General features: G+C 42.0%; 2 protein-coding genes across 6 annotated transcripts in view; one reads left to right on the top strand and one right to left on the bottom strand.

The window, feature by feature from the left end:
* GPLD1 (glycosylphosphatidylinositol specific phospholipase D1) overlaps positions 1–4,671 on the bottom strand; it is a 40,039-nt gene extending 35,368 nt beyond the window's left edge. Inside the window, exons 1-2 of one of the 5 annotated variants that reach the window (XM_058176859.1) lie at positions 4,640–4,671; positions 418–589 (exon numbers count right to left, since the gene is read on the bottom strand). The gene's annotated coding sequence lies outside the window, so the exon portion shown is untranslated. Of the gene's footprint in view, positions 1–417; positions 764–4,532 lie in introns of those variants that run through there. The other 4 variants (XM_058176857.1, XM_058176861.1, XM_058176860.1 and 1 more) reach the window with 4 other exon arrangements.
* Positions 4,666–26,096, top strand: ALDH5A1 (aldehyde dehydrogenase 5 family member A1). Its single transcript, XM_058176863.1, has 10 exons — positions 4,666–5,046; positions 7,003–7,086; positions 10,468–10,638; positions 11,675–11,791; positions 12,085–12,228; positions 15,344–15,487; positions 17,153–17,311; positions 17,451–17,620; positions 18,113–18,171; positions 24,228–26,096. Exons 1-10 carry the CDS (start codon positions 4,702–4,704, stop codon positions 24,434–24,436), a joined length of 1,602 nt encoding a protein of 533 aa, XP_058032846.1. The 5' UTR covers positions 4,666–4,701; the 3' UTR covers positions 24,437–26,096.
* Positions 26,097–26,898: the final 802 nt, after the last annotated feature.

Raw genomic sequence — 26,898 nt, 5'->3', positions numbered from 1 at the left:
GTGCTAGAAAAGTCTGGAAAATACTGGAGAGAATCCCAGCCAAGAAGTTCCTTACTCAGCCCCACCTCCATCCCTACTCCTTGGCTTTTCTCTGCTACGTGTGGGATGGAATTTGGACCCACAATATTATATAATTTTTATCAGCAGCTGCCTCTGCTCCTTTATTTTGCCTATTTAAAATATGTCTACAACTTTCATCATGTAATACCAGAACTGTCGGTAACATAGTGCATAAGCATAATAATTTATTTAAAAAACAAATAACGGTACAAGAAGTATTCAATAGGCATGATTAAAAGCAGCAATAAACTTTTCAGTGACAATGCTAAAGCCAGAGTGAGAGATTATATAAATGGAAATGCCTGGATACAGATTCATTTTAACTGGAGGCTGAAAAGATTATAAAGTAAGCATTACTTGCTGAATCTTTTGAGGAAGAAAATGTTCCCAAACTGAGGTTCTCCCAGAGCGAAGTTCTTTTCTTTAAAATAGCACTTCCTGCATGGGAGGGATTTGGAACAATGCCATTTTGGAAGTTCTTAAATCATGGCTTGGCATGACAAGTTGGTTCCAAAGTTGTTCTCAAGAGCTAGCAATGAAAGAAATAGAACCTTAAACTGAGTGAAAAATAAGGCAACAGTGCAATTCTTCTCATTGGAATTCTTTTAATGTTTGAATGAATTGTACTGTACTATACTGTACTGTACTGTACCGTAGGGTCAACATCCTGCACAGAATTTCTAAGTCATCTTTGTGGCAATGATGAGAGCATGGATGACCATAGCCAGATCATTTTTGTTGTGAAATAACCATGACTAATATTATCCATGCCACTAAGACCATTTGAAGCTTTGTTTTATTGGCCCTTATCCAGATCATTACCAAATCTAGATACTACTTCAGTATCCGCAGGTAGTCTGTGCTGACCCAGAGAAATAGTGTTACATACGAGACCAAATGATTGGAACAATAATTCCAAATTCTTGAAATGTCCTCATTCAGAAGCTTTATATAAATGTTAAAGAGCATAAGATATAATGGACCCTGTCATATTGTTTCTTCCTCCCTTACCACTTAAGATAATGTGGAGAATGGAAGTACAACTGCTTCACCCATTCATCACTCCTCTTTGTAGATTCATATACCAAGGTACCCAAGGTCAAGCCATCTTTTGCCCAATACATTTAATCATAAACTGGATTTGCACATCAGTGTCTTTTGGATGGGGAGGACTCGGCAGAGAGAAGTTAAGTCCAGTCCCTTCCTCATTGTACAGTCATGATTCAACTCCATGATCCAATGTGACAAATGAGTGGTCAGAAAGAAATGTTGGATTCAATTCTCCAATGGCAACAGAAAATGACAATTTATAAAAATGAATCATTTAAACATTCTGGGACACTTAATCTCTGGAATTCAAGAGAGCATTCTTAATCAAATGAAACAGTTTTCAAAGTACAAATTTATTAAGAGGTTTAATTATCCTGTAACATAAAAATAAGATGTTATTTTTTAAAATCACATCGCATATACTAATCAGTTTACTGATGGATAAGGCCAGCTATATTCGAAAATAGATTGACCTCCTCTTCTTTGTGGCATGCCCACAAATATTGGAATACTGCTGTCATGTCACCCCTAGTCCTCCTTTTCACTACATTAGACATACCCAATTCCTGCAACATTCTTCATGTCCCCTAATCATTTTTGTCTTTTCTGAACTTTTTCCAGAGTCTCAACATCGTTTTAATAATATGGTACCAAAACTGGATGCAGTATTCTAAATGTGGTCTTACTAAGGCTTTATAAAGTGGTACTAATACTTTAAATCATCTTGATACTATTCCTCTGTTAATGCAACCTAGGATTGCATTGGGTTTTTTGGCTGCTGCCACACTCTGCTGGTTCACATTTAAGTGATTGTCTACTACAGTGGTTCTCAACCTTTATAGTGCTGCGACCCCTTTAATACAATTCTCCACGATGTGGCGACCTCAACCGTAAAATTCTTTTCATTTTGAATTTATCGCGCCTGAAGCCGTATTGGCTAGCGATCTGAACTGCTTGCGATTGCCTTGAGGACGGAGGCATTAAAGTGAAGACTCCTCCCCTATTAAGTTTATCACGCCTGAAGCCAGATTAGGCTAGCGATTGGGAGTGATTGCAGCTAGTTTGAGAGAGAGACATCAGAGCAAAGATTTCTCTCTTTTTTAATTCATTGCACCTGAAGCCGAATTCGGCTAGCAATTTGAAGAGCCTGCAGCTGGCTTGTGGAGTCAACCATTGGAGCGCGATTCTTCGACTCACAAGTATACTTCCCATATTTCCGATTGTCTTAGGCGACCCCTGGCAAATCGTCATTCGACCCCCAATGGGGTCCCGACCCACAGGTTGAGAACCACTGGTCTACTAGGACTCCACTAGCCATTCACCCGATCAAGGTGGCTTCATTCTCTGAAAGCACGTGCCATAAAAGTATGTTTTAAAGATGTTTGCATTTGTGCCCTGTCCTTTTGCATTCTTTTTCTGGCAGCAGAAAACAGCATATGGGAGGGTTTTTTTGTATGCCTGTTTGTATTTCATATTTCTTAATTGCACATCTTCCAGAGATTTCCCTTAATATTAGCAGCTTTGCACTGAGAACCAATGACAGGTCCAAAGTCACCAGATTAGTATTACTCTCCTGAAGTGGGTATTTGCCTTTTCTTAAAATCAGCAGAGATTTTGGAGACGCACTTCCACCAAACAAATCCCCGATGACAGTCAGAAGTGGTTCCTCCTAAATTGCCCATACAGATTGGTGTTGATTAAATTACAACAGCAAGGCCACTTAGCATAATTAAATCCCATATAAGCAATTGGATGACTGTAACTGCCAGCTCCAGAGGGAGATTGTACGAAAATGGGTGACATTAAAATTTAAACCATCCTGAGAGCCACGATGTAAATGGCATTACCTCTATCAAAGTGTGTATACCCCAGTGGTGGGATTCAAATAATTTAACAACCGGTTCTATGCCTTAATGATTTCTTCCAACAACCAGTTCACTAAACTGCTCAGAAAGTTAACAATCGGTTTTTCCAAAGTGGTGCGAACTGGCTGAATCCCACCACTGGTATACCCCATTGAGTTCAATGCCTCTTATTCCCGGGTGAGCATAGCAAACACTCATGGACTTTCGTGGCTCCTTTAGCCTCGCTGACACCTCTGAGCCCATTGCTTAGAATAGAATTGATCACGTGAAGTGTTAATGCCACTTTATAATACCTTGGTAAGGCCACACTTGGAATACTGCATTCAGTTTTGGTCGCCACAATGTAAAAAAGATGCTGAGACTCTAGAACGAGGGCAGAGAAGAGCAACAAAGATGATTAGGGGACTGGAGGCTAAAACATATGAAGAATGGTTGCAGGAACTCGATATGTCTAGTTTAATGAAAAGGACTAGGGGAGACATGATAGCAGTGTTCCAATATCTCAGGGGTTGCCACAAAGAAGAGAGAGTCGGGCTGTTCTCCAAAGCACCTAAGGGTAGAACAAGAAGCAATGGGTAAAAACTAATCAAGGAAAGAAGCAACTTAGAACTAAGGAGAAATTTCCTGACAGTTAGAACAATTAGTAAGTGGAACAACTTGCCTGCAGAAGTTGTAAATGCTCCAACACTGGAAGTTTTTAAGAAAATGTTGGATAACCATCTGTCTGAGATGGTGTAGGGTTTCCTGCCTGGGCAGGGGGTTGGACTAGAAGGCCTCCAAGGTCCCTTCCAACTCTGTTGTTATTATTATTATTGAATAACAGAGTTGGAAGGGACTTTGCAGGTCATCTAGTCGAACCCCCTGCTCAAGCAAGAGACCTTATACCAGGGGTCTGCAACCTCAAGCACTCAAAGAGCCATTTGGCCCCGTTTCCCACAGAAAAGAAAATACCAGGAGCCACAAAACCCTTCCCGTGCCTGACTATTTCTTGAGCAGCCATAAAACTAGCATATGTAGTTGAATTAAACATTCTGTTTTCTTCTGATTGGTTGGCCTACCTGGTTGGCCTACCGAGGGGTTGAAAAGCTCAATAAATCGTGTGCCAGCAGGTGTCACACATTGGCAGTTGTGATACATTATTTTGAATGACAGGGCGCGGCAGCAGAGGGGTGAAAGAGCTACATGCAGCTCCAGAGCCCCAGGTTGCTGAGCCCTGCCCTATACCATTTCTGACAGACGGCTGTCAAGTCTCTTCTTGAAAGCTTCCAGTGATGAAGCTTCCACAACTTCTAAAGGCAAGCTGTGTGCCATTGGTCCAGTGTTCTCACTGTCAGCAAATTTCTCCTTATTTCTACCTTTAATCTCTCCTTGATCAGTTTCCATCCATTGTTCCTTGTGTGTGGTCTTCGGGTGCTTTGGAAAATAGATTGACACCCCCTCTGTCTCTGAGAGCCCTTCAAATATTGGAACATTACTGTCATGTCATCCCTGGTCCTTCTCTTCACTAGACTAGCCATGCCCAGGGTTGTTTTGTTTTTTTGCAGCCGTTCTTCTTACGTATGTGGAGATTCTCCCATTGTTCTTCTTATGTTTTAGCCTCCAGTCTTCAATTGCTAAACTGCGGAGGAGCTCAAAGGGTCGCCGCGCTCCTCGGAGACGCTCACCAGCCTTTTGCGCTCGCCCGCCCCGCGCTCCACCCTCCGTCCCGTGGGGGGGGGGGAGGACGATGGCGGCGAGGATTGCGTGGCCGCATTTCCGGGAGCTGCTGGTGGCCCACCGCTCCTACCGCAGTCCCCGGCTCCTGCTCCAGGCCAGGCCGACTATGGCGAACCCGTGCCCCAGCCGGCTAAGCAGTACCGGCCCAAGCCTCGCCACTGCCGCCGCTTCCCTGGCACGCTCTGGTGGCTTCGTGGGAGGCCGCTGGCTCCAGGCGGCAGCCACTTTCCCCGTGCGGGACCCGGCCAACGGCACCGAGCTCCTCCAGGTAGCGGATTGCGGCGTAGCTGAAGCGGAGGCCGCCGTGAAGGCCGCCTACGAAGCCGGCGCTGCATGGAGCGCAGCTTCTGCCAAGGTGAGCGAAGGGAAGGCGGCTGGCGGCGTCCAGGCTAGCGAGAGGCTGCGGAGGGGGGGGACAAGATCAGGTTTTTGCAAGAGGGAGCGCAGAGATCGGGAGGTCCCAAGAAGCAAATTGGGGAGGGGGAGGATACGGGAATAAATGCTTCCCAGGGAGCACGTGATCCGATTGTTTCAAAGGGTTGGGTTTCTGCACATGTGCAGAGTGCTTGCTTCTAATGAGACCCATACTGGCTGCTCTTCCCGAAGAGCTCTTGGCAGGTTGATTCAAATTCAACGCTTCCTAATGTGTTTTATCTGCAGCCTCTCTGTAGCAAACTACAGGGTCCCCAAAGTACTGGCACAGGCATCATTGCTGTTATGCTTTATGTCAGAACATCTGATGGAAGTATATAAATGTACATACATAAAAGATAAAGACATAAAAGATACCATTGGTATCAGGCTTCATATTAAATTTGACTGTAAGTTTTGGCTCTTCACACAGTTGTTGAGAAAGTGCTGATGTCGTGCTGTCATTTCTCCTGATCAGCCCTGCAAATACCTGTGTATTCAATCTTAATAGTATCTGGTATCTAGAGCTAATTTTTTTTAAAATTGTGCTACCGTAGTTGTATTCAAGAAATAACAGAATAACAAGAGTTGGAAGAGACCTTGGAGGTCTTCTAGTGACCTCCTTTTTCAAGCAGGAGACCCTTATTCCATTTCAGACAAGAAGTTGTTCAATCTCTTTTTTAAAATCTCCAGTGATTTTAAATAAATCACTGTTAAATAAATAAATTAAATAAAGCACCTATAACTTCAAATAAATCAATATGGTCCTGTGGTTGGATTATGGATTTTTTAAAAATCAGATATGCGATACTCACCAGTAGATTAAAATCCACCTTGCAGATTCAGTGAAAGAAATTGCTGTAATGGCAGTTTCTTGGCTTACTTGTTAACTAAATTGACACATGTACTTTGTACAAGATAAAAAGACTGTATGTATTTATATATTTCCAGTATGTAAATAGTGTGAGGATAGCCTGCAGAGGCCCATTAGAAGAATACAAAATATTTTCCTAGTTTTCAGCTTTAATGAATTCTTATTTCTAAAGCATGTATTAATTTATTTATATAGTTTCAATTTTTATCCAGTTTCTAAATAAAAAGCCATGTACTCTCCAGAAGTAATAGTAGGATCAAAGACTTGCATCAGCAATGTTGGGCCACGATGTTCCACAAACTTTCTCCTTTCTTATACGCATCACCGCCCCAATACAGAAGAGACGGAGTTTACAGCATGACCCCTTTCATGATTTGAACTTCTTGTACACACATATTCTGGAGCCTAAAACAAAAGTAGATTCTTTAGAATGTAGGAAGTTAGCACTTTGAACTCTTCCAACAAGAATTAAGTCAGACTTACTTCTGCATAGATACGTATAGTGTTTTCTTCTGAGTGTCTTGGAATTCTCTTGGTTGCTTTTTAAATGTTAAATATTTTGCCTATTGTTTTTTTACAGGAAGTATCTTTCCCCCCTTTATATTGTTTCAGGCCCCACTTGGCCTGTGTTTCTAAGTACAGTAAATCCACTGTACTAAAACTAATCAATGACTTTTCAATCACAAATTGCTTATGATACAAACTCAGCCCATACAGTGAATAATGAATATTCAGTCAGTAGATCAACTGAGTAAACTATGCTTAAATTAGTAACTACAGGTGGGATATTGCAAAACATAGCTACTGAATGCTTGACTATGGGGCTGATGTATTAAAATCTGCTTTTAGTTTTAGGAATAATATTAGACTAAACTTTGATCTACTTGATGGATTTGTTGGAATAATTTAAATTGAATAAGCTCTTTATAAGTTATAAGTTATAATTATATTTAGACAAATTTGCTTTTGTTTTCAAATTTATTTTTACCAAGATCCTTCTATAGTACTATTTTATTTTTTATTCAGGATAGAGCGGTTTTGCTTCGTAAATGGTATGATTTGATGATAGAGAATAAAGATGAACTTGCAAGGATCATTACAGCAGAAAATGTAAGTATAAAGAAAAAGGAAATCTTCCACTGAGGCTACGGACCTGAAATTTAGCTTGCTGAATACAGCTTTGCTTAGAAGAAAGTTCAAGCAACCAACAGATGGAATTCAAATGTCCTTCCTTCCACTATATTCTAAATTATATAGGCTGGTTTATAAAATATAGCTGCTGTATTCACACAATACATTAAGCCAAACAACAACAACATCATAGCATAGTATGATGACTTAGTTCAGACAGCATGTTAAGGCAATGGCAGTGCTTGCCAAACACACTGAATCCTGATTTAGACTTATGTGACTCCAGCCCATGTTACTGTTCTGTGCCGCCAAAATTGAATTAAGGGCAATGCTAAACTGAAGACCCTATTGCTTCTAAGCAGCTAATCTTCTAATATTTTGAATACAATGGTTTTGCGTAAAACTTCATTAGCTGAGTGATTCAGTACCAAGGGCTTAAGAAATAAATAGATGCTACAAAAGTAGTATGGGGGCAGGTTAATATTTCTTTTATATTTATTTGTGAAATTAATTTGCTGCCTTTCTAGGCAGTTTACAATGATAAACAAGAAGAAAATGAAAGGAGTGTAAACAGAAGTAAAACGGAACATAAAATAAACAATGAAAAAGGAATACAAGAAATACATCAATATAATAACTGAAAAAATGGATGAATGGAGAGCAGAATGGAGGAGGTGGAGTCTGCCATCAATCCAGCAATCACATCCAGTATATATTGCTTGAATAGGTAGAGGAAAAAATAGGTACAGAAGTGTAGTCTGAATAACATGCAAGAAACATCCTGGGCCCTGCAGCTAGGAAACCCCAAATGGGGCAACTGGAAGGTGATAGAAACAGCTGTTACTTATATTATCTGTTTGCTGAGTGAGCTGACAATGGCATGTTGGGAGCCAACAGGGCTGAAACAGTTCTCTGTGTCAGCACTTCCTAAAGTGTGGTCTGGGGCCTGGCACGATCCTTGCAAAAGATAAAATAATGATCCTTAGCAAAGGTACAAATAATCACGCTCTTTTGTCTCCAACCAGAGTTTTCCAGATATGATTTTTTTCCCCCAACAATCTGGTAAAAGGAGAGCTCTAACTATTGGCAATCAGATGATCTAAGCCTTTTTAAAAAGTAGCAAATAAAATAACAGAATAGACAAAAAGGAGCCATCAGAATTTGCAAGTAAGCCCTTAGATTTTTCCAGATCATTTGACGGCCGTCTCCAGGAGAGCGTTCTACCAGGTTCGCCTGGTACGCCAGTTGCGCCCCTTTCTGGACCGGGATGCCCTGTGCACGGTCACCCACGCACTCGTGACGTCTCGCCTGGATTACTGCAATGCTCTCTACATGGGGCTCCCCTTGAAGGGCATCCGGAGGCTACAGTTAGTCCAGAATGCGGCTGCGCGGGTGATAGATGGAGCCCCTCGTGGCTCCCGCGTGACACCCATCCTGCGCAGACTGCACTGGCTACCTGTGGCCTTCCGGGTGCGCTTCAAGGTTTTGGTGACCACCTTTAAAGCGCTCCATGGCATTGGGCCGGGTTATTTACGGGACCGCCTACTGCTACCGAATACCTCTCACCGACCCGTGCGCTCTCATAGAGAGGTCTCCTCAGGGTGCCGTCAGCGAGGCAATGTCGTCTGGCGGCGCCCAGGGAAGGGCCTTCTGTGGGGCTCCCACCCTTTGGAACGAACTACCCCGGACTTCGCCAGCTGGACCTTGGACCTTCGGACCTTCCGCGGGCTTAAAACATACCTATTTAATTGTGCAGGACTGAGCTAGATTTTAAATTTATGGGTTTTAATTGGGTTTTATTTTTATATTTTAATAACGGGCTTATAGAATAAGTTTTTTAATTGTTTTTATATTGTATTTATGTGTTTATGTGTTTTTAAGTGCCTGTAAACCGCCCTGAGTCCTTCGGGAGATAGGGCGGTATATAAATATGATTAAATAAATAAATAAATAAATAAACAATGTAAGAAAAAGAAGTGACTCCTACTAAAACAAAGGAATGGAAAAATGCATTTCTATATATCCTTCCAATAATCACTTTGTGTCACCTTTGAATAATGTTTCCAAACTAATAGCTGTGATAGATTATCTGTATACTCTTGGTGAAATGTTAATGCCTTCTGCACTGAACATTATTGCATTGTGGGTTTAACAAGTGAGTTTCCTGCTTTTATACAAGAATTCAGGAAACAAAATTAAAGATTTGGTTTAAAAAATGTGGTCAGTAAACGGTTATCTCAGCCTTAGGAAAACTGCCTAAGAAACAAGATGCTTACAGAGAAGAATTGGGCTAGGTTCTAATAAAAGATAAAAAATATCCCTCTCTCTCTCTCTCTCTCTCTCTCTCTCTCTCTCTCTCTCTCTCTCTCTCTCTCTCTTTCTCAACAATGGAGACCTTTGTGGTCCTTGAGCTTGATGGTTTGCTTGTAGACATTTTATTACCTGGCTAGTCAGGTAATGAAGCATCTACAAGCAAAAACAACCAAGTTCAGAGTTTGCAAAGGACTTTATGGGCTAGGATCTTTCATTGCATACTATGTAGCTATAATGTGATTTGGTTGCTTTGGGCCTTGTGTGATGTATAAATCCAGTCATTCCAAATTACAAATCATAGTTTTCAGATTAGTGTATTTTATCAATGCAGCCATTTGAAGTTCATTGACTGAATTTTCACTAAGCAAATTGTTGCTTGCACAATTTGTGAACTTGTCTTTGGAACCCATGGTACAAAGATCAATGTTTCTGATTTGTGTATCTTGGCAAAAGGTATATTTTTTTTGCCCTTTGGAGTTTTTTTTCTCACTTCTTTTTCTCATTTCTATCATTTATTTTAGATTTAAAGCCTTTTTTGTTCAACTTTTTAAATTTATATTGGCATTTTGCTTATATTTTGCATTTTTACAAATTAAAGATTAAATGAGGAAATTAAAATAAATCTTGGCAAAAGTGTAGAATCACAGGTTTTGAGATAAAGTTTCCTTATATAAGGGTACAGATTCCTTGTTCATTAGTTTTGGGGTTAAACAAATTAATAAGATAATAGTAAAGCAAAAGAATGCCCATTTTGCATTCACTATTATTTATTTATTTATAAATAAATAAATTAAAAGGTTATTTCATACAAGCCTGCATACTTGTTCCAGATATTGGCATCAATATCTTGTTATTTATAATGGACAAGCAACTACTCCAATATTGGGGGGGGGAGGGAGGGAGAGAACCCTCTATTTAAAGTATGTACCATATTGATATAGAGGACAACAATAAAATTTTTAAATGAAGGCACAAAGGAATGAAAAGTATTAATAATTATTTTTTTAAAGAAGAGATGTTTTACTGTGTTCATTTATTTGTTCACAGGGAAAACCGCTGAAGGAAGCAGAAGGGGAAATCTTGTATTCAGCTTCTTTCTTGGAATGGTTTGCTGAAGAAGCCCGGCGTATTTATGGTGATATTATTCCACCTTCAGCAAAAAACAGGAGAGTCTTTGTGTTGAAGCAGCCTGTGGGAGTTGCTGCCATCATTACACCTGTGAGTTGGCTGCTTTATAGAAATCAAATTGGGGATCCACTTAAGAGAGAAGGGGTTCCAGAAACATGGTGCTGTCACAGAAAAGGCTCTAGTTTTTGTACTTTAAAAACAAACGTTTAGTAGCAGAGAGAATGTAGACTGACTCTTAAAACTTCTGGCAACTCTCAAGTTAATCTCATTCCAGCTGTTCAGGATTGAAATAACAGGGTGTGCAATAATCAGAAGATACAAATCAGTGAATTCAAGTAAAGCTTGATTCAGCTTGCACTAATTTCTGTTCAATTCAGAACTTTGTATTTCCCATATAAATGTAAATGTAAGTAGTCCTTGACTTACAAAAATTCCCTTAGTGAATGTGCAAAGTTGTGACAGCACTGAAAAAAAGGGACTTCTCAGTTTTTATACTTTGCAGCATCCCCATGGTCACTTGATCAACATTTGGCCACTTTGCAACTGGCATGTATTTATGACGGTTGCATTGTCCCGGGGACATGCGATTGTAACTTTCCCAGCCAGCTTCTGACAAGTAAATCAATGGGGGAAGTTAGATTCACTAAATGACCACATGATTCATTTAACAACTGTGATTCACTAAGCAACTGTGGCAAAAAAGTAAAATGGGGCAAAACTCACTTAACTGCCTTGCTTAACAACAGAAATGTTCAGCTCAGATGTGGTTGTAAGTCAAGAACTATCTGTAAAGTTAAAAGAGAGTTTAGAATCAGATTCTGTTTGGCCTCCTTTAAACATACATAACATGCCACACCCAGAAATCTCTGACTTTTTCAAACAGGTCCATTTGGAGATATTTTGGAATCTGCTTTTATGTGTCAATAAGAGTAAAAAGTGGGAGCTACTATGCAGGACAAGATAGCCAATGATTTCCAGAATATTATTGCTTCCATTAGTAAGAGGAGTAAATTTATTATCTTGTTTTAGATATTATTTTTGGCTAGAAATTTCAGGACTTGCCAGTTAGTTCAGTGTGCCCCATAATTCTGTTGATATTAAACTTGTTTGTATCTTTTTACTATAGTGGAATTTTCCAAGTGCTATGATTACCCGAAAAGTAGGTGCTGCTTTGGCAGCTGGCTGTACAGTAGTAGTGAAGCCAGCTGAAGACACACCTTTATCTGCCTTAGCACTAGCCGAGGTAAGATTTTTTGTACATGTATGTATGTATGTATGTATGTATGTATGTATGTATGTTTAAATTTATATGACTGCTCAACTTGCTCTCAGTGACTCTAGGCTTCTTATAAGGATAAAAGCCTAATACAAATACAATAAAAAAGCAATAATATGATATGCCAGATATTTTTTTAGCATAAAATTATTGAATATGAATTGTTGGATGCGGTTGTGGCAATATTTTAATACAGGATACATTATTTTATGCAAGTATCCAGATTAATGACTCTTCCCACCAATTATTTCTTACCACAGCTTGCAAATCAGGCTGGAATTCCTGCGGGAGTATATAATGTTGTTCCATGTTCCAGAAAACAGGCAGCAGCAGTTGGAGAGGTGCTCTGTACTCATCCCTTGGTAGCCAAAATCTCATTTACTGGCTCAACAGCTACAGGAAAGGTATGCATATTCATGCATTTAAAGTTTTATACTCTAGGTTTTTTAAATCTTCACCAAGTTGTGACTAAAGCATTTTTGGAATAATGTTGATATTTGTTTAAATAAATTTTAACAATTTCCATAGTTCAGCTGTCTTGGGAAAATTTGTAGAATCTGTTCCTTCTTCAAGGATTGCTATCCTTTCTACTGGCCCACCTGTTGTTTCCAGGTTGCTGATCTCCAGATGCAATGGATGTCTTGCCCAGGGGTGAAATCTAAAAATTTTCCCTACCGGTTCTGTGGGGTGGCTTAATTGGTGGGCATGGCTTGGTGGTCAGGTGACCTGGTGGGCATGGCTTGGTGGTCAGGTGACTGAATGGGCATGGCCAATAATGATAAAAAATAAAAATAATAAACAAAGTATACAAAACTTGGGAGCACACGGGTCTACCTTCTTTAAAAACATAGGCACTGGTCTACTAATTACCTTTTTTTGGAAGCGCACAAATCTACGTTCTTTAAAAATAGAGGCACCAGTCTACTAGCCGCCTACAACACTGATCAACTGTAGTGCGGCCCTTTGAAGCACTGCGGAAGTCATTTAAGGCCGTTTGCAGCTATATCACCACCGAGAGCTTCAGAGACAGAGAAGAGGAACAGCGAGGTGTGGGTGGGGGGCAGGGATTTTTGCTACCGATTCTCCGAACTACGCGCCCCCTTCACTACCGGATCGTGCGATCCGGTTCGAACCAGGAGCATTTCACCCCTGGTCTTGCCGCATCTTTAACTAGTGCAGTATAGATATTCACAGGTAGCCATGATGATGCCCAGATGATCAAGCATACACTGCGACATCAGAGCATATGCTATTCATAGTTGAATCTCAAGTCTGTCCACAAAAAAATAAAAAATAGATATTTTATTGCAAAGTCACAATGCCTATTTCCTTCATGTGCCCCCTTTTGCAGACTTCAAAGCCATGGGTATTGTTGCCTAGAGATTTGGAGTTCCGCAGATATGAAAAACATCAAGCCATGGAAATCTGCTCTAGGCCATCAAGTTTTTTCATATGAAAAAAATACTCATATGGGAGGGAAAGTGTTAAGGGAATAATTTTAAATTTGGGGATATTAATAACAAGTCTTCTATGCCTTTTTAAGTCTTGTTTCAGGGAAAGTCTAATTTATGCAAATGTTATTTAGTCATATTGATTCTAATTAAGATTTCCTACTGAAGTAGGAAATTTATTCTTGTCTTGTTTTTCTTCCTTTCAACCCAACAGAAAATTGGAAAAATATGTAAATGAAAGTATGTATATTGAAATAGACTAAATGTATACTTGAATGTAAGGGACATGATGGCTCAGTGGCTAAGACGCTGAGCTTGTTGATCAGAAGGTTGGCAGTTCAGCAGTTCGAATCCCTAGCACCGCATGACGGAGTGAGCTCCCGTTACTTGTTCCAGCTTCTGCCAGTCTAGCAGTTTGAAAGCATGTAAAAAATGCAAGTAGAAAAATAGGGACTTTGGTGGGAAGGTAATAGCGTTCCGTACACCTTTGGTGTTTAGTCATACAGATCACATGACTATGGAGATGTCTTTGGACAGCGCTGGCTCTTCTGCTTAGAAACAGAGATGAGCACCGCCCCCAAGAGCTGGAAATGACTAGCACGCATGTGCAGGGGAATCTTTACCTTTACCTATACTTTAATGTCACAGGACGTTGCCCATTAACGAGGTAACTCTCCCAAAACTGAAATACTGAGATCAAATTTGATTGGAGGAGAGAGTGGAGAAACCCATGAAAAAATAATATTAAGTTCAAAAATTACTCAGATCCAACTGGGGGCTGCTGGGTAATCTTGTCAGAAAAGTTTCCCACAATGCAGTTGGGCAGCAGCTTGGAATTCTGAGCCCCTCCTTTTAGGACACATAATCTAGATCAGTGTTTTTCAATTACAGCAACTTTAAGTGTGTGGACTTCAAATCCCCGAATTCTGGATAGAGAATTCTGGGAGTTGAAGTTTAGATAGCTTAAAAATTACTGAGGTTGAGAAACACTGGATTATGTATAATCCATGTGCATGTGTATAGCACATGCCCCCTGCCCTTTGTTTCCCAGCACGCACATGCATGCACTGACACAGCATGAGTGGAAAGGAGAAATACACACATGCACAGAGAAGAAAAAAGTATAAATGCCTCCTAAAGCCACTGCTAGAGAAGAGGGTAGAGAAAATTCAAGATTGGTTTAACTGGATACCCTTTGGAGCACCTAATTTGTGGCTTTGAGTATTTGCCTTAAAACATTTTCAGAATCCATGCATTTTTCAGACTCAATTCTTGAAATTCAGCCTTTAAAAAACATAATCATTGTTGATTGACTGAAACGGAAGTTTAAAAAAAAAATTAATCTGCAACTTGTTATTAAAAAACAACTAGGATTTCCCTGTCCAAGAGGCAACGCTTTAGTGACAGAACATTGGCTGTGTTCAAATCGGGTGCTATTCAACAGGTTCTGACAGGTTCTGGAGAACCAGTATTGGAAATTTTGAATAGTTCGGAGAACCGGCAAATACCACCTTTGGCTGGCTCCAGAGTGGGGTGGGAATGGAGATTTTGAAGTATCTTTCCCCTGCCATGCCCACCAAGCCACGCCCACAGAACCGGTAGTAAAAAAAAATTGAATTCCACCACTGGTACAAATGAATTTTTTTATAGTCTCTCATAATACTCCAACAAGCTTTTGCAGAACTCTAGAATTCCATGTAACAGTTTGCAAAACTTTGATCTAGACCACTTTCCCCATCCTGAATAGTCCTCAAACTACACAATCTAGAATTTTCAGTAGTTCAGGATCTTGGGAGCACACCTGGAGGGTTTTAGGTTCTGGATGAGTAAATCTTATTTGAGAGCAACGAATCAAGCCTTTCTAATCAAATAGGATTGGAACAGTTAAGGAATCCAAGGACAAACAAGCATAGTATATGAACTATAAACTTAAAATTAACACTGGCGTATCCAAGGTTTAAATGGATGTTTATTTAAGAAAGTAGTAATTTTTTTCTGTATGGTTTAACATTGGCTTTAGGAAAATATTCTCCTTAGAGTCATTAGCTTTCCGTGTCTGCTGTTACAGATATTGCTACGCCATGCTGCTGGCACAGTGAAGCGGGTTTCCATGGAGCTCGGAGGACATGCTCCGTTCATAGTCTTTGACAGTGCTGATGTAGATAAGGCAGTTGCTGGAGCTTTAATATCTAAATACAGAAATTCAGGGCAGGTGAGCTTGTTTACTCTTCCCCGTATGCATGCAGTTACATTAAAAATTGTTAAGTTTTGATTGCATCTTATATTTGAGGAAAACAGGATCAGTAATGGCAATAAGTAAAAAAATTTCACTAGGATCTCAATGGCACAGGTATAGTAGATATCTATACTCTTGAAGAGTATTCAGAAGCTATAATTAATGCAGAATGTGATGACGTGGGCAATCCCTGAAGGCCCTAGGGTGGTCTAAATTGCTCTGCTGTTCCACAAACTGCATTGACTGCTTCCAAGTGCAATTCAAGGTATTGGTAATCATTTTTAAAGCCCTTCCTAGCATGGATCCAGGCTACTTGAGGGACCGTCTCATCCCACTGGGATTGGCCTGCTCCACCCGTGCCGGCAGAGGAGGCATGCTGCGGACCCTGTCGGTCAGAGCATTCCAGCTGGCAAGGTCCAGAAGAATAGCCTTCTCTACCATCACTCCTGTCCTTTGGAATATCTTGGCGCCCCCCGGACTGATGTCAACTCCAACCCTCTTGACTTTCCGTAAGAGCCTAAAGTCCTGGGTCTGCCAGTTAGCTTGGGGCTTCAATGGGAGAGTATCACAGTGGAGGTGGCTGTTGGATTAGACACCACCTTTCCCCGGGTGTTTTGTGTTCACCTCTCCCCATCTTTTAATTGTATTATTGTTTTCATTTGTTTTATTATTTTAATATGTGCTAGTTTTAATATTTATAAGCACCCAGAGTCATCTCTGGCGAATATAAATAAAATGAAAATGTAAATGAAATAAATAAATAAAATGTAAAATAAAGCTGATCTGTAGTGCTATTGAAGCTAAAATATAAGAATGATATACTGAAATAGCACTTTTTGTATAAGCAGACGAAAGAATTACATAGAAACTTCATCAAAACGTATACATTATTATCTGCAGGCTTCTCCTTCCCAAGTTGTTTATGCTTACAACCCATAATAATATTAATTTTATATTAATAATAATATTATATATATATATTGCTCCCACAAGCACGAAGCTGAAGCCTGAAGATTACGAATGAGACTTCATCGAAACGTCGCCAAGACACTTCTAATTTTACACGGGAGAAAACCCGAACAACCAAAGACCTATATACAAACACCCGTGAAAACCTCAGAAAATATATATATATATATATATATATATATATATATATATATATATATATATATATATATATATATATATAAAATAATAATAAAAATAATAATAATAATAATAATAATAATAAGGGATGTGCATAAGAGCACAAACGTGCCTACCGTTCCTGTCCTATTGTTTCCTTTCATTATATCCAATTAATATAGTTATTACATACTTATGCTTATATATATGCTTATATATTATATAGTTATTTTCATGTTTATGCTTATATATACTGTTGTGACAAAATAAATAAATAAAATAAAAATAAATAATAATTAAATGGGTTAAATGGGCATGCAGTTGCATTAAAAATTGTTAAGTTTTGATTGCATCTTATATTTGAGGAAAACAGGATCAGTAATGGCAGTATTTCGGACAGAAGATGAACAATATAACAGATGCACTAAGGCTGAATGGGGGAGAGATGTATAATTATAATTTCTAGATATTTCAGCTGTTGTTCACAGAGACTCAATCTTGTTTACCTTCTAGACCTGTGTATGCACAAACCGCTTCTTGGTTCAGAATGGGATCCATGATGAATTTGTCAAGAAGTTTGCCCAAGCCATTCAGAGGGAACTACGTATTGGCCATGGATTTGATGTAGGAACTACCCAAGGGCCATTAATTAATGAAAGAGCTGTGGAAAAAGTAAGAATGATTTATAAAAGAAACTATGGTCAAAATGCATCCCCAAGTCATGTTTATTTTTTCCTGTTGTACAGTAATATTTACTGCAACATTTTACTTTGGCTTTTAGGAGTTTGTCGTATGTTTGATGTGTTCTTAGGTTGAAAGTCACATTGATGATGCTGTGTCCCAAGGAGCAGCCATAGTTATTGGAGGAAAAAGGCACAGCTTTGGAAAAAACTTCTTTGAGCCAACTCTGCTTTGCAATGTAACAACAAATATGTTATGTACCCAAGAGGAGACTTTTGGGCCTTTGGCTCCAGTTATCAAGTAAGTCATTAAGCATTTCAAACAGATGACTATGTAATCATCTCAGATCATTAAACTGCTATTGGAAATCTTCCTCTATGAATAACAGTTTGTTATTAGATTTGTATTCTGCCTGACTCTCAAAGACTAACAAGCTAACAAGAATGAAAGATTTTGTAATAAAATCAATGAAGCATTTACACGTATTATTTTGCCACAAAACATACTAGAAGGGAAACTGGGTTGCTATTGGCCCATTTTGTGTGTGGATGTGGATGTGTGTTTCTGTGATAGATATTCTTTCAATCACTTGTTGGCACACTATTTTTTTCAGATCTTTTCCAAAATAAACAAGTTCATCTAAATGTGTGCTTTTCCAAATCATCCTATGCAGAATTGTGGAAGTTTCTATTATGCAAGGATATAAGAATATCACAATGTGCTTCTTTACTTTTAGGACAATATATTGTCCTAAATCATTACCCCAATGATGTAATATTTCCACTTTTGCAGATTTGATACAGAGGAAGAAGCACTCGCCATTGCAAATTCAGCCAATGTGGGCTTAGCAGGTATGTGCTTTTAAATAGTTAGCAGGGTAGAAAAAATGATACATACTCATGCACACTTTGACTAGCATCTCAGAAGTTGTAGCTAACTGAATTCCCAAACATGAGAAAATACAGAATACTGATAGAGCCTGTGTGGAATAAAGATAGTCCTTGACTTACTGGCAGCGCAGGGCTCAGTGGTTAAGACGCTGGGCTTGTCAGCTGGAAAGCCAGCAGCTTAAGTTCAAGACCTGGGCACCACATGACAGGGTGAGCTCCCATCCTCACCGTAGCTCCTGCCAAACTAGCAGTTTGAAAGCATGCAAATGCAAATAGATAAATACCGTAGCTATCGCTTTGGTGGGAAGGTAACAGCACTCCGTGATTTTATAGTGGCCACATGACCATGGAAATGTCTTCAGACAGTGCTGGCTCAATGTCCTTAAAATGGTGATGAACATCGCCCCTTCCAGTTGACGACCAGAGGGGTAAAATCCACAGAGATTTGTTTACCTTTTCCTTTGATTTACTACCATAACTGAGCCTGGAATTACAGTCATAAGTAATGCCAATTGTTAAGCAGATCATCACATGGCTGCACCTGAGTTTCCAAACTTTTCTGCAGTGGTCATAAAGTGAATGCAACAGTCATTAAGCAACTTCCACTGTCAAACGGGGAGGGGGGTGGTTCTGGCAAAAAAACCATAAATTGCAGTCATGTGACAATGGAACACTTCAAACAGCCATAAATGCAGGTCGGTTGCCAAGCACCCAAAATCCGAGAGAGGGCTGAGTCGTAAGAACCTTTTGGGGGGCCCACTGTAGCTTTTAATGGTCACCAAGTGAATGATCCTAACCTATAATTCTGCTGCATTGCAAATAATTGGACTTTTCTTTTTCTTATGAAAAAGAAGAGGAAGGGCAGCAGTGATATTTATTTATTTTATTTATTTATTTATTAAACTTATATACCGCACCATCTCCCATAGGACTCAGGGCGGTTCACAGGCATATTAAAACAATATAAAACAATATAATAAATAGACTTTTAAAACCCAGATTAAAACTAAATATTATCAAGGCCTGATCACTAAAACAATAAGAACCAATAAAACCCCCATTAAAATTTGTTTAAAACATTTTTGTTCTTAGGCTAGTCCACGCTGAAATAATAGAGTCTTCAGTTCACGTCTGAAGGTCGGGAGGTCGGGGAGTTGTCGTAATCCAGGAGGAAGCCCATTCCACAGGGTTGGTGCCGCCACAGAGAAGGCCCCCCCCCTGGGGGTCGCCAACCTGCAGTGTTTGCTCGACGGCACCCTGAGGAGGCCTACTCTGTGGGAGCGCACAGGTCGCTGGGAGGCAATCGGTGGCAGAAGGCGGTCTCAAGGTATCCCGGTCCTAAGCCATGGAGCGCTTTAAAGATGGTAACCAAAACCTTGAATTGCACCCGAAGACTACCGGTAGCCAGTGCAGGCCGCGCAGGATAGGTGTTATATGGGAGCAACGCGGTGCTCCTCTATCACCCGCGGCCGCATTCTGACTAACTGAGCCTCCGGGTGCTCTTCAAGGGAGCCCCATGTAGAGAGCATTGCAATAGTCCAGGCGGAAGTGACGAGGGCGTGAGTGACCGTGCGTAAGGCGTCCCGGTCAAGGAAGGCGCAACTGGCGAATCAGATGGACCTGATAAAGCTCCCTGGCGACGGCTGTCAAATGATCCTCTAAGGACAGCCGGTCGTCCAGGAGAACGCCTAAGTTGCGCACTCCTCCTGGGGTCAGTACTTCCTCCCCACAGTCAGCGATGGTGTAAGCTGACTGTACCGGAAGCCGGCACCCACAGCCACTCTGTCTTGGATGGGTTGAGTCGAAGCCTGTTCCTCCCCATCCAGACCCGACGGCCTCAAGACACCGCCCATCACCTCAACGGCTTCATTGGGGTGGTTCGGGGTGGAAATGTACAGCTGGGTGTCATCAGCGTACAGATGATAATCCACCCCGAAACCACGGATAACCTCACCCAGCGGCTTCATATAGATGTTGAACAGGAGAGGCGAGAGGACAGACCCCTGAGGCACCCCACAAGTGAGGCGCCTTGGGGTCGACCTCTGCCCCCCTGCCAACACCGTCTGCGAACGGTCAGAGAGATAGGAGGAGAACCACCGATACACGGTGCCTCCCACTCCCAATCCCCCCAACCGTCGCAGCAGGATACCATGGTCGATGGTATCAAAAGCCGCCGAGAGATCTAATAGAACCAGGACAGAGGAACAACCCCTGTCCCGGGCTCTCCAGAGGTCATCCACCAACGCGACCAAAGCCGTCTCGGTGCTGTAACCGGGTCTGAAGCCGGACTGGAACGGGTCCAGATAGACAGTTTCCTCCAGGTGTTGAGGAAGCTGATTTGCCACCACACTCTCAACAACCTTCGCTAAAAAGCGAAGGTTGGAGACTGGACGATAGTTCGCTAAAACAGCCGGGTCCAGGGAGGGCTTCTTGAGGAGGGGCCTCACCACCGCCTCTTTCAAAGCAGCGGGGAAGACACCCTCCAACAAAGAAGCGTTGGTAACTTCCTGGAGCCAGCCTCATGTAACCTCCCGGGTGGCCAGCACCATCCAGGAGGGACACGGGTCCAATAAACATGGTGGAGTTCAACCTGCCCAACAACCTGTCCATGTCCTCAGGAGTCACAGGATCGAACTCAGCCCAGATAACATTCTCAAGACCTGTCCCCGTCATCCCACCTGAATCTATCCAACCAATGTCCAAGCCGTCCCGAATCTGAGTGATTTTATCAGACAGATATTGAACAAAATCCTCAGCGCGCCCCTGTAAGGGGTCCTCCCGAGCCCCCTGTGTGAGCAGGGAGCGGGTCACCCTAAACAGGGTGGCTGGGCGATTATCTGCCGATGCGATGAGTGTGGAGAAATAGTTATGTTTCGCCACCCTGATCGCCACTAGGTAGGTCTGAATATATGACCTTACTAGTGTTCGGTCAGGTTCGGAGCGGCTGGACCTCCAGGCGCTCTCTAGGCTTCTTTTCCGGCGCTTCATCTCTCTCAGCTCCTCGTTGTACCAAGGAGCTGGTCGAGTTCGTCGCCGGGTCAGAAGCCGCAAAGGCACGACGCGGTCTAAGGCGCCAGCGGCCGCCTCATCCCAGGTGGCCGCCAGTTCCTCAGCCGAGCCGTGGGCTAACTCCCTCGGAAATGGCCTAAGCTCTGTCAGAAACCTCTCAGGGTCCATCAGGCGCCTGGGACGGAACCATCGAACCGGTTCCGTCTCCCTGCGGTGAGGTGTAGCGGTCCGAAAGTCAAGCTGAAGGAGTAAATGATCTGACCATGACAAGGGTTGAGATATTAATTCCCCTAACTCCAGATCATTTAGCCACTGTCCCGAGACGAAAATCAGGTCCAGTGTGTTACCCCCGACGTGGGTGGGGACCGCAACTACCTGGGTCAGGTCCAAGGCCGTCATGGAAGCCATGAACTCCCGAGCCACCATTGACGAATCGCCCGCTGATGGCAGGTTGAAATCCCCATGACCATAAGTCTGGGGTCTCAACCGCCGTCCGGCTATCATCTCCAGCAGCTCGGGCAGGGCTGCCGCCACGTAGCAAGGAGCCAAGTACGTGATCAGCAAGCCCACCTGCACCCCGGCCCCACCTCACGAAGAGGGTTTCACAACCGGCTATCTGCGGACAGCAACCTCCCTCGGATCGAGACTCTCGTTAATGACAACCGCTACCCCCCCACCCCTACCCTGGGCCCTCGGCTGATGAAACGCACGGGAACCCGGTGGGCACATCTCAGGGAGGGGGACCCCCCCCTCCGTGCCCAACCAGGTCTCCGTGATGCCCATTAGGTCCGCTCCCCCCTCTTGAATAAGATCGAAAATGAGGGGGGCCTTATTCATGACGGACCTAGCATTACATAACATCAACCGAAGGTCCAGGTTCCGAGGGATATAGCCACTCGGGGCCTGAGTAAAGCCAAGGGGCCCGGAGTGCGGTATCGCTTTCAGACAGCGAGAACGCACTCCCCGGACATAATATGAGCCCCTGCTTCCGCCATACCTGCCCCTCCCACTTACAGTGCAGATGGAAATGCCCACATGTGGTTGAGCCTTAACCTCCTCTAAGACCTCCATTTTATGAACCTCCAGATCGTGAACTATAGAAGGGACTAGCCTAATCCCCTGTGGGTGTGCCCCCTCACCCACCCCACCCCCTAACCCTTTTGTTGAATTAGATAAAAATTTACAAAAAGCTGAATTTAAAAACCTCCTTAACCCTCTCTTAGAAGCATGCCACCTCTCGGGATTCCAAAATCCGTCATCAAGGTAGGCCCTCGATAAAGAGGAGGGCCACACCCGCGAGAGGGGGGCATCTCGTAGTGCAAGAAGCTGGTTATGTGTAAAAGTCATCAGAGTCTGAAGAAGTGGTGGTATCCTGGTCAGTCGAGATCTTAAACGACAGTCATTGGGTAAAGTCCTTAGCAATGAAACGAAGAGATCAAAAAAGTGCATGGTGTAGACAGCATAGTCCTAGGTGGAACTAAGATGGTCCATCACCCAGGTTCTCACGAAGATTCCAGAATGGAAAGAAGAGCAGCGACCGTCGCCACCGCGGGACGTCTTCCGCGATAGCCCCTTGCCATCGCCATCGTCACCGTCCCGGCATCCAGCAGCCGCTCACGGAGCCCTCTAGGGCCCCCCAGCGGAGTCCCCCAGAGGCCACAGAGCCCCCCCCGAAGGGGAAGGAGGGGAAAGGGCGAGTCAGTCACCGTTGTCCACGCCATCAGAAACCCACTGCCGGCGCCACAGATGGTAAAGGTAACCCCGTCGCCCCGACACAACCCCCCCCCAACAGCAGGGGCCCCAAGGCCCAAGGACCCCGTCAGGTACCCAGAAGGGCTCCACCAGTCTTCCAGGATGGTTAAGATGTTTAAGGGCCAGGGCCCAAGTGCGACCAAAACATAGCTGAGAGCACCACTGGCTCCCCAGGGATTAAATCGCCGGCGAAAGGAAACATCGGCGACTATCTCCCCCGACAAGTCAGCAGGGCCACAGCCACCCTCAAGGCCCGATCCGCCGATCTTCGCCATCACGACGTGCCGCAGCTCACCCTCGGCACGTCCTCGGCCTTTCTGCCACCTCCGTTCTCCCAGACCGCCTCGTCGCCGTCACCCCCGTTCGTCCTCGCCGCTCCCGACCGTCTCCACTTGAAACCGCCAGCCACAAGCCGAAAAGACGCCCGGGGGCGACGGGAGAGTGCCGGGGAGGCCGGAGGCGGCTAGCCACCGCCCCGCTCAGGCCCGCCGCGCCTGGAAGCCACGCCCAGGAACCGCCGTCTTCAAACTGCCTACACCAACGCCTCCGTTTCCGTCGCCCTGACCATTCTGAGGGTAAGAAAACCCTCATCGGGACGACAAGATGGTCTGCTGTCAGGTGCAGGGGCCATGCTGACAGAAAGCCCCTTCCTTAGCCCAGCATATCCATAGGACCACCAGCCTCCGCTCCGCTCCGTTCCACTATACCGCCATCTTGCGCATGCTCCGTTTTCGAATACTCTAGCCTTTCTATTCTTCAGCAGGAGTTTGGAACATATACGAGTCTTCCTGGTTGTCACTAGGATTATTTGGGCTTTTTGTGTGTTTTTTTAAATACAGCTTCACAGTTCCTCCACTTACAACAGTTAGCGATCATTCAAAGTTACAACGGCACTGAAAAAGCAGACCATTTTTCACACTTATGACCATTGCAGCATCCCCATGGTCACGTGATTTACATTGGGATGCTTGACAGCGGACTCACATTTATGACGGTTGCAGTCTCCCGGGGTCATGTGATCCCCTTTTGTGACCTTCTGACAAGCAAAATCAATGGGGAAGCCAGAATCACTTAACAACTGGGTGACTAATTTAACAACTGCAATGATTCACTTAACAAATGCGGCCAAAAAAAAGTCATAAAATGGGCAAAAACACCCTTAACAAATTTATCATGTAGCAACATAAATTTTGGGCTCAATTGTGATTGTAAATTGAGGACTACCTGTACTTACTCTTCCTTAATCCCACTTGCAGGTTATTTCTATTCTCAAGACCCAGCCCAGATTTGGAGGGTCGCTGAAAAGCTGGAAGTTGGAATGGTTGGTGTTAATGAAGGGATTTTATCTTCCGTGGAGTGTCCCTTTGGTGGGGTCAAACAATCGGGGCTAGGAAGAGAAGGTTCTAAATACGGTATTGATGAATACTTAGAAATAAAATATGTTTGTTTGGGAGGTTTACAATAGCCATTGTTAACAACAGTAGCCAAAATAGAACTATAGGTTTGGCCTTTCGTAGTCTTTGTTTAGCAAGTTAACTTGGATTTTTTTTTTTCATAAAATAACTGTGGTCAGGTTTACATATAGAGATGTCTGTACTTGAAATCATGTCAATAGATATAAAACAGTTCTTCATAATTACATTGTGATTGCAAATGTTAATATTATCTATCTTGGTCCTAATGTGCAAACAAATCCTATTTGCTATTGACATTTGGAAGAATTTGGAAAACATTATTCATATTTTTGGAATGTATAGGGCAGCATCTCTACTCACTTTTTCTTACATGTGTAGGGCTATAAAAATGATGGAATCTTAAATGTTTGTGCCAAATTTTGAATTTTACTGTTTTTGTAATACTTTGTTTTTTAATCAATTGGGTAGAAATCCAATTTTAATTGTTCTTCTTCAGAAATATAGGCAACCTTAGGATATGTATATATTCATTTCTAATATCCTATTGGTCATTAGGGGTAGACTTATTTAAGAAGAGATTTGCGATTTGTAGCCGGTAGTTAAGCTTTGCAGTAGGACAGATTAATGGGCAGTAATAATTCCTGCCAAACTATAATGTACATAGTCTTCAGAGACTCTTGATTTGGCAGAAAAACTATAGATTTTATGAGACAGTGTAACAGAGACAAATTATAACAATAAATATTAATATACATAATAAATTCATTCAGACCTGCTGGGGACCAATAACTACATAGGTAGTTAGATTTCATTGATACATATTCATGAGCTCTCTCTTTTTTTAAATGATCCATGGGACTGCTATAGGAAATGTGTCAGCGCCCTATGGATGAGTCATTTGGTTCCTGCAGAATTCACTTGAGTGGTTTATTATTCTCTTTTATAATACATAAATTCATTGTTTTTTAAATGAGATGGGAAAATTAGGATGGAACTGACTCAGTGCTGCATTAAACTGAACATGCACTTTATATGTCCAGATTGCATTGAAATGTTGTATTCCTTTTTTGTTCCATGCTTTTGGGGGACACAGTTAAAAGTGTTTCTCCTTGGACCTTAAACCCCTCTGCTATATAACATCTGCTTCTGAGAGTCAACACTAGGTTTCAGAAATGGTCTGCATAGTCTCTGAACAGCACAAACTTTGATTATACACGGTGCTTGTTTTAAATCAACTTTCACTACTGTGTGTTATTTTTTCTTAACACTAGAACTAGAAAAATTCAGATTGTGGCAGTCCCCAAAAGTACCATTTACTCTTACTCTTACTTTGTCCTTAAAAAAGAGTAGAAGCCAAGTATGTTTGATGCATACCTTAGCAAATAGAATACTTCACAAATAAAATATTGTGCCATTTAAGGGTATGGAAGATGTTTCAAACTGTTTGATTATAGCGCGAATGAATACTATAATGATTTGTTATATATTTTAATTTCAGGGAAATGTCTCAAATGTTGGCTCAGTTTGATAATGTATCTAATTTTTGCTTTTAAATTTATCATTAAAAATGCTATATATGTTTACATTCCTATAAGGGAACACTTGAGTTAAGTTTTTTATTACCTAATCAACTTTTTTTCCTACATTTTGATTGCCAGATATGGAGGTTAGCAAAGAATTGCTAATGTAATAAAAAGTTGGACATTTACATTTATTGTCAAATTTGATTTGCAATACTATTTCTTCTTTGTTATGCTCTCATAAACCACAGAGAGAAAAATGGGAGGGGGGAACTACATACTTTTATTAGAACAGATGTTGATGGTAAAATTGTTTCTGTAAGCCTTCCAGTTACAAAGTTTAGTTGATCCAGTATGGAAGTTCCTATAGCTCATTTCGATTTTGAGGAAATTGAGGTCACATATAACATCTGTGATCACTTAATGTGAAGAATAGCTTGATCTTTTTTTTCCTTTTGCTTGAGATGTGTGCTTTTATTGGCCAACAGATGCATTTAAGATACTTTTCCGTTCATATCCATTCATATCCAATAAAATACCTGGCATGGAATCTTGTTTATGTACACGCACACATGTCCACTATTGGCTTCATGTATAATCATCCTATTTATGTAAGTAATTTCATACAAATTTAATTACATGATATGATGTCTAAGAAATTATTCAACAGGTAATTCAAACCTTAAAAAGTTAGAGCATTTTTATGGTAACCACTTAAGGAAAATACTAGATCAATGATGGCGAACCATTTCGGCACTGCGTGCCCAAACTCATATAAATGTATATGTACGTATGTGCATGCGCGCACGCCGAAGCGCTGGAAACCCGAAAACCAGCTGGCCAGTACACATGCCTGTTTTTTGGCTGGGTTTGGCTGCTTTTTGGGTTGTTTTCAGGCTGCTTTTGGCTTGAAAAACACCCCAAAATGGCCTTAAAAAATGGCCCCCAAAACGGCCTGGGTTTTTTGGCCATTTTCTGGGCTGTTTTCCCGT

This window comes from Ahaetulla prasina, chromosome 3 (assembly GCF_028640845.1).
Source record: "Ahaetulla prasina isolate Xishuangbanna chromosome 3, ASM2864084v1, whole genome shotgun sequence".
Lineage (NCBI taxonomy): Eukaryota > Metazoa > Chordata > Lepidosauria > Squamata > Colubridae > Ahaetulla > Ahaetulla prasina.
The sequence above is the reverse complement of the archived record's forward strand: the minus strand, read 5'-3'. Positions and strand labels throughout refer to the sequence as shown.